At 45.2% G+C, this 7,479-nt stretch overlaps 1 protein-coding gene across 1 annotated transcript; it reads right to left on the reverse strand.

The window, feature by feature from the left end:
- Nucleotides 1-3,971: 3,971 nt before the first annotated feature.
- Nucleotides 3,972-6,854, reverse strand: LOC125345013 (golgin subfamily A member 2-like). The gene is made up of 4 exons (XM_048337273.1): nt 6,729-6,854; nt 5,640-6,632; nt 4,620-5,546; nt 3,972-4,517 (listed from the first exon to the last, which is right to left on the reverse strand). Exons 1-4 carry the CDS (start codon nt 6,852-6,854, stop codon nt 3,972-3,974), a joined length of 2,592 nt encoding a protein of 863 aa, XP_048193230.1.
- Nucleotides 6,855-7,479: the final 625 nt, after the last annotated feature.

Below are 7,479 nucleotides of genomic sequence, written 5' to 3' on the forward strand. Positions count from 1 at the left end.
AAGTTTGGTTGACTGATGTGAAAGATAAAATCCTGTGCCTTTTTTTTTTTTTTTTTGCCAGTCCTGATGCTTGAACTCAGGACCTGAGCACAGTTCCTGGCTTCCTTTTGCTCAAGGCGAGCACTCTGCCACGTGAGCCACAGCGCCACTTCTGGCCGTGTTCTATATGTGTGGTGCAGTGGAATTGAACCCAGGGCTTCAGGTATAGGAGGCAAGCACTCTTGCCATTAGGCCATATTTCCAGCCCGAAAGATAAAATCCTTAATCTGGGATTGAACATATCCCATTGGTCTTAGTGTATATGAAGGCACCTATTTCTAAATGACTAAACATATGAAAGCTGATATATATTGATAGTCATAAAAATTCATATAGGATTTACACAGATATTGAAATTTTATTCATCATCTCAAAATATAAGGCCAGGGTATGACAATGAAGGATATACATTCATTTTAAATTAGACTGAATTGAGTGGCTCCTTTTGATCTACTCTGGCATTGTCTCTGGAATGTTTATTTTTTAACCTGAAATCAGTTCATGTTCATTTTATCTCCTTTTATTGAAATCCAGGTCAAAGTTAATGTTCAACAGACTCTTGGTGATGTTTGATCCAAGCTCATTTTGATGATCTCTGCTAGGAAAACAACTTTTAATAGCTAGGGAAAGGAACCAATAGGTGATTTGCTCCTAATCACACTGGAGGAAAACACCTTCTAATAAAGATCATGTTGGAAGACAAAAATTAAACATTTGAAATAATGATGTCGAAGTTGTTTTACAATTTAGTTCCCAACTCTAGGAATACCACTTAAAATCTGGCAAATGTACATAAACCTTAGCAAAGGTCTTTTGAACAGCAAAGGGGAGTAATGGAAGTAAATGATCTCTCTTTAGTCAATTAGTCTCTTGAAGTCCATTGTGGCAGAGGCAGATGGTGACTCTGGGGTGAAGTTGGTATTGTTCGGAGATTCTTGTAATTTGTGCCTTAAATGTGTTGTCAATAAGAATGGTGAGTTTGAAGAATTAGGGTAGCTGCTGTGTTTTACCCACTATTCCCAGTGGTTGCTGTATGTAGACAATTTCATTGATATCTTGAGAAAACAAGAAGGAAAGATATTTTAAATTCAGTTTCCACTCACTTCGTTAGGCTAGGCATGATGTTCCTTTTTTAGATAAATGCTTTGGATGGCTTAATCTGAATCATATATAGTGGAGGACTTGAAAGTGAAGAATAAGGAGAGGTTATAAGGCTGAGATGATTACTCTCATGTCATCTAGAAATTAATATGCAGATCAGGAATATATATGAATTCAGATTACATTTTCCTTTTTTTCTTTTATTGAAAAATATAATCAGGCACACTGCAGAATAATGTGTTTTCACTTAATAGTATTTGATAGGCATAATTTCAGTTATATAAATAAGTAATAGGACCAAAATTTTCTTTTCTAGTTTTTACATAAGATATTTACTAACCATAAAATATGTGGTGTTATGATGATGATCATCAAATCCTTTTCACATTTCACTATTTGGCTGTAAATGTGCTTATATATTTTACCTAGTCATGATTAGACTTGTGAAACATATTTCTCTCAATTACTGAGATCCAATTATGGTATTGTTTTGTTCGCCTTTCCTTTTCTATGAGTTACTTGTTAAAATGTTTGCTAATTTTCATTGAGCAGGACTCTTTTGCTCAATTGCAGGAGGCAGTTTGAGAAGTTCGCATTCAGGTGGTTTCACTGTTGAGTGTGTAACACTGATGTTCTTACCCAAACCCAGGTATGGCAAGGCAATTGCCCTCTCAGGAGTCTCACTGTGACCAGAGCTGCGACAAAAAGTGGTGAAACTGCAGATTGACACCAAAGCTCATTTTTCAGGAGCAAGGACAATGGACCCTAAAAACTATCAAAGGGGGGACAATAGAACCTGTATAAATGAGTATAATAGCCATTTTTTATCAAATCTCACCGACTGTACCTTATTACATGTGCTATAATTTGACACCACCAGCAGCAGAGTAGGTTTGTTTATACAGCAAAACTACAGACGTTGAACAATGGATTCCACTAGGATGCTATGATTGCTTAAAAAATCAAAAGATGAGAGGGAATTTGGGGGTCTATTACTATTTTATGGAATTGCCATAATTGAAAATATGCTGATTCAATCCTCTGTCTATATTTGTAAGTCAATTGTCCATTAAATTTTCACATGGATATTACCACGTACTGGTTAGGTTCTTCAAATTGTGTGTCGTTTTCAAGCATGTTAATGTATTCTAATCGAAGAAAAGTGTCTGCATTTGCTCACGGCCTAAAATTTATCTAGGCTTTTTGGCTTTTAGTTCACTGGCCATCTAAAGATCCTCCTCACCCCAGGTGCATACGAATATATCATTAGACTCTATACTATATTTTCAGGTGGAAATTTTATTAACAAGGTCTATCATTCAGTTCTCATTAAAATCTCAAGATTGTGCCATCATTCTAGGTAGGAGAAAGTGATGCAAGTGTACACCATGCTGCAGTGACTTTGTCACCACGTGCTGGGTGCTAGCCACTGGCTTTTCCATGACACACCCTGGGAACTGTCCTCTCTCACACCAGTTGCTGGCTGGGTGCCTCTGCTCTTATAATAAGGAGCTGGCTAGGTGGACAAACATTCACCAGTTCCAGTCCACTGAGATGCTGGAAAACCTTTTCTCTGACATTGAGCCTGATGCTGAATCATGACTCCATGACACGGGTCACATCCCACTTGCGCTAGCTTGGTTGATATCTCAGTGTCAAATGAAATCATGACTGCGAGGTCCATCCCTGGAAGGCTCCATGTAGATGCCCCCACCTCATTAAGTCCCCACCCAGTTACCTGGGTAAGCAGCAGACCTGGAGGCGGTTACCTCCCTTTCCCTGAGGTGACATCATAATCCACCTGGCTACACCCCCTGTCCCTGCCCTAGATAAGGATGATGAAAAAAGGGATAAGGAAATGAGATTGCAATACTACCTAAGTATCTATCCAACAGAAACACATTTTTTTCTGATAAACTCAAATGATTTCTTGTCTTTAAAAATATACATATGCAGATAAATTGACTATGTATTACAAATTTCAGCTTTCTGCTTTACTCCTTCACGTCCTCTTATTCTTACTAATGATTGTGATTTTACTGCAAGAGTAATAGTCTCTTGCTGAAACAGTAGAATAGAACTTGCACTCTTCTACCCTTCTTCCTCCCAATGAAAACACCTTAAACATTCCAATTTTCAATTTTATTGATTGAAACAGAAATTGCGCAAGCATATTCTTCTTTTAAATTAAACTATCTTATGAGGATTTGTAATATCCATAGATGATTCCTAAGTTGATGATGTCCAAATCATTTGAATCTGGAGGAACAATAGAGTATCACAGATAAAACCTTCATCCTACCTCTTGTCCCAAACATCATACTTTCCCTTCAGAAAAAATATGCTGTCCTGTGCAGACATGAAAAACAAACATGTTTACTGTGTATGTGTAAATAGCCGGGCCATTTCCCGCCAATAGTCACATCCAGTGCAACTCTGCACTGGAGACTAAGAGTGTGGTTCGTAAGTACGATCTGTAAAATAACTGGGATGAATTCCGTGTTTACCTGTGTAAATAGGTTTGTTAACTAAAATGTACTTTAAGATAAAAATCTGTCAATAAATGATTGATAAATTGACAAAAAGAAATATAATTTCACTCAGCATTTGTTGTGTTCTACGCGCAGAGACATATGACTTAGGTTGTCTCGTCCGACTCTGAGCCATTCTTCTGCCTGTATCCGCAGGCCTTTGACTCCTCGATTTCAGCTGCGTTAATTGAGCTTGTGACCACACTGGCAGAGCCAGTGTCAGGGGACAGGGAGAGGGAAAATAGTCCGGAAGAATGTGTGTAACACATTTGTAATTGTTTGTGTCCTTCCTGAGAGTAATTATTGGATATTCATCATGTTCTTCAGTTTGGACCAGAACGTGATGGGGCGTTCATTGCCCATGCCCCCAAGCTGTGTGGTGGACGGCTCTAGGGGGCACGGCCCCTCAGCCTCTACTGTGGATGGTTCCACGTCATAATCCTTGCTACCATCATCCTCCTTGCTACATTCAGTCTTCATGGGGCCTGCCAAGTCTGAAGTGGTGTCAGCAGCAGGGGGCTCGGTGTCTCCCTGCATCTTGTCCTGGCATGTCACGACTTTACCTGCAAGCTGCAACAGCAACTCCTGCAGCTCCTGCTTCTTCTTTTGTTTCTCCTGGGACAGTAGATCGACTTGCTCCCATTTCTCTTGATGCAGGGTCTCCAGGGTTTCTATCTGCTCTCTGCAGGCAATGAGGGAGTTTTCGATGGCGGCGATGTGCTCTGACAGCCGGCTGCATCGCTGTTGCAGGCCATCTGCTGCACTCTGGAAGTCCACCTTGTCAGGCAGGTCGGGGCTGAAGCAGATTTGCAGCTCCCTCTTGGGCACCTGTGTGTCCTGCTTCCTCTTCCCAAACAGGCCGTGGGTCCTCGTCCTGGGGAAGAGGCCCTCCTGCTCCAGCTTGGTCTGGCACTGGGCTCCCAGGTTGGCCAGGCACCTGCAGCGGGCCTGCTGCTCCAGCAGCTGCTGGCGGAGTTTTACCTCTTTGGCTTCAGCAGCTGAGAGGGCATTTTGATAAAAATCCCTCATTACTTGAGGGCTCTCTACATCATCAGGGACGGTCACGTCGAGTGGGGTTGCCTCCTCCCCGCTTTCTTCCGCATCACTCACTCCTTGGCCTTCTGGAGGGGAAACCAGGACGCTCAGCTTGGCCTGCAGTTGCTCGTTCTGCTGCCATGCTACTTCCAGGCGCTGGAGAGTGTCCTGCAACTGTTCCCTTTCTGTCTGGGCCAGCAACGTGCTCTGTATTTGCTCCTGCTTCAGCTGCTCCAGCAGCTGGGTCTGCCTCTGCAGGTGCTCCTGCAGGGCCTCCTTTTCTGAGCTCAGCTGCCGATTGGAGGCTGTGTGCTGATCGCAGGTGGCTCTGAGTTCCTGCAGCTGTGTCCGGTATTGGCCCTGCAGCTCCTGCAGCTCCTGAGCTTCCTGGCTCGCTCTCTTCGCCACCTCTTTCCATTTCTGGAAATCCTTCTCCTGCTGCTCCAGCTTCTCCTGCAGCTGTTTCTTTAGGATTTGCTCTGCGCTCAGGGCGCTGGCGAGCTCCTCCTTCTCAGCGCTCAGCCGGTAGGCAGCGTCGTGCAGCTGGGCCAGCTGGTCTTGCATCTCTCTGTCTTGCACATGTGTGCATGTCGCGGTCTCCATGTCCCGATCCTTGGCAGGCCTAGGAATGGCTTCCTCGGCTGCCTGTTCCAGTCTCCACAGCCGCTCCTGTTGCTCCAGGTTCTGGAGACGGAGGCTGTGGTTTTCCTGCAGTTGAGATTGCAGCTGTTGCTTCAGGTCCTTTAACTCGTCCTGCATCTGCAAGGCCTGGGTTTGCAGCTGCTGCACAGCCTGAGCTGGTCCTGCAGGGGGCTGCAGCTCTGCCAGGTGTTCTCTAACCTCCTCCAGGTTGACCTCCAGCTCCAACACCTGCCTCTCCCCTTGCTCTCTCTCCTCTGTCTGTTGCTTCATCCCTTGGGATGGCTGCTGGACCATGTCCTCCCACAGGGCACTCTCCCTCCTCAGGGACATGGCAACGTTGTCCCTTTCTGACCTCATGGTCTTCACCACCCTTCTCAGGTTGTCCACTTGCCGTTTCAGCACTGCCCGCTCCTCTGATGCCTTTTGCAGCTTCTGAATTCTGCTCTGCATGTTGAGCTTTTGGGTCCAGAGGACTTCCAGTTTCCTTTGTAATTCGCTGTTGATTTCCTCCAAATCAGAAATTCTGCTCTTCTCCTGGTCTTCCAGGAGCTGGAGCTTCTTTTTTTGAGTGTCAACCCGTTGGGTGGTGACTGGGGACAATGCTCTCTCTTCCTGTCCAACATGCTGCTGTGCAGCCCGCTGGTGGCGTGGTGGGTGGTGACTAAATGAGCCTTCCTGCTCCCTTAGTTTCTCCTTAACCACCAGCTGGATGCGAGCCAGGGCACAGCGTAAATTGGGTTCTTCAGAAACCAACATCTGTATGGCTAGCTTGTGAGCTTCCAATTCTGTTTGCAGTGCCTCGTTCTCTTGGGCTCTCCTGCAATTCTCTCTTCGGTGTTCATGCTGCAGGTGTTTCTTTTCTTTCTTCAGTTGGTGGAGCTCACTGGAGAGCTGTTGGTTTCGTAACTTTCTGGAGTGCAGGGTAAGCAGCAGGTGTTGGTAGTGCCTCTGCAGCTCCTCGGTGTTCTTGGGAGCTGTGAGACTCTCCACCCTGGAGGAAGGTCTCCAGCTGCACAAAGGCAGGACAGGCTCAGGGGAGGCGTGCTTTTTGGCAGTAGGCTCAGTTGATTGACCATACCCAGTGGTGTTTCTCTTGGGATGATCGCCCTTGATCGGTTTCTTCTTTGTGTTTAATTGTGCAGGTGCACTTGCAGGACAATTCTGCTGGTTTTCTTGCCGTTGTTGATTTGCTGCAGCTGTTTCATTTTCTCTCGATTGTTCAGACCTTCGAGCCCTGGGGCAGCAGGCAAGACAGAATCGCCACATTCCCAGGCGGTCTGAAATCTACAATCTACAAAGTACAATCTACAATCTACAAAGTACAATCTACAATCTACAATCATTAACAATGTCGTTTTCTCACTATACCCCTTAACTCACTGATTTTCGCTGACACCACTCGGCCACCTCCACCTCCCTCAACGGCTGGGAGTGGTGTAAGCCAACAGAGGGAATACCAGGGCTATTAGGCAGCAGAGGATATGGGTGTGGCCCCAAGTCTGGCATCCCATTGGTCAGAGAAAAGTGTGAAATAACAGAGGGTGTGGCCAGAAATTTGTGATCCTGGCACAATGGGTGGAGTCCTGATAGGAGCTGCTCCTGCAGCCCTATCCACATCTAACTCTGTCCAGGGTAGTTATGGGCAAGAGTGGGACTTGCTACAGCTAGGTAGGTGCTCAGTTTTACCTGTACCTTTCCTAGCTTCCCTCACACAACAACTGTGGCCTCCCAGGCTTTCAATTTTCTTCCAGGAAGTGGCATCAAGAAACACAACCTGTCCAAATTATAACTGTTCTCATTCCGTGCAGAAGTAGCTCTGTTCTAACCACATTTGGTGACATTTGTATTGTGATCAGGGAGTCACTGAGTTTGCTGAATTCTTGATATAACCTGCTCTTGCAGTCCCTGAGGAACTGGACAGCTCAGAGCCATCACAGGTCCAGGGCTCCTCGGCATGAGTGTTTCCCATGTTGCTTACGCAGGCCTTGCCTAGTGCAGCACACCTGGTCTAGTGATCTCAGAGGAATCAGAAAGACAAATGGGAGAAATGAGAATGTCCTGCTTCTGTCAAGGAGTATGTGACATCTACACCAACACTAAGAGTAATGTGCACTTAACTGAAAACAAATCT

Source organism: Perognathus longimembris, unplaced genomic scaffold, assembly GCF_023159225.1.
Source record: "Perognathus longimembris pacificus isolate PPM17 unplaced genomic scaffold, ASM2315922v1 HiC_scaffold_5102, whole genome shotgun sequence".
Classification (NCBI taxonomy): domain Eukaryota; kingdom Metazoa; phylum Chordata; class Mammalia; order Rodentia; family Heteromyidae; genus Perognathus; species Perognathus longimembris.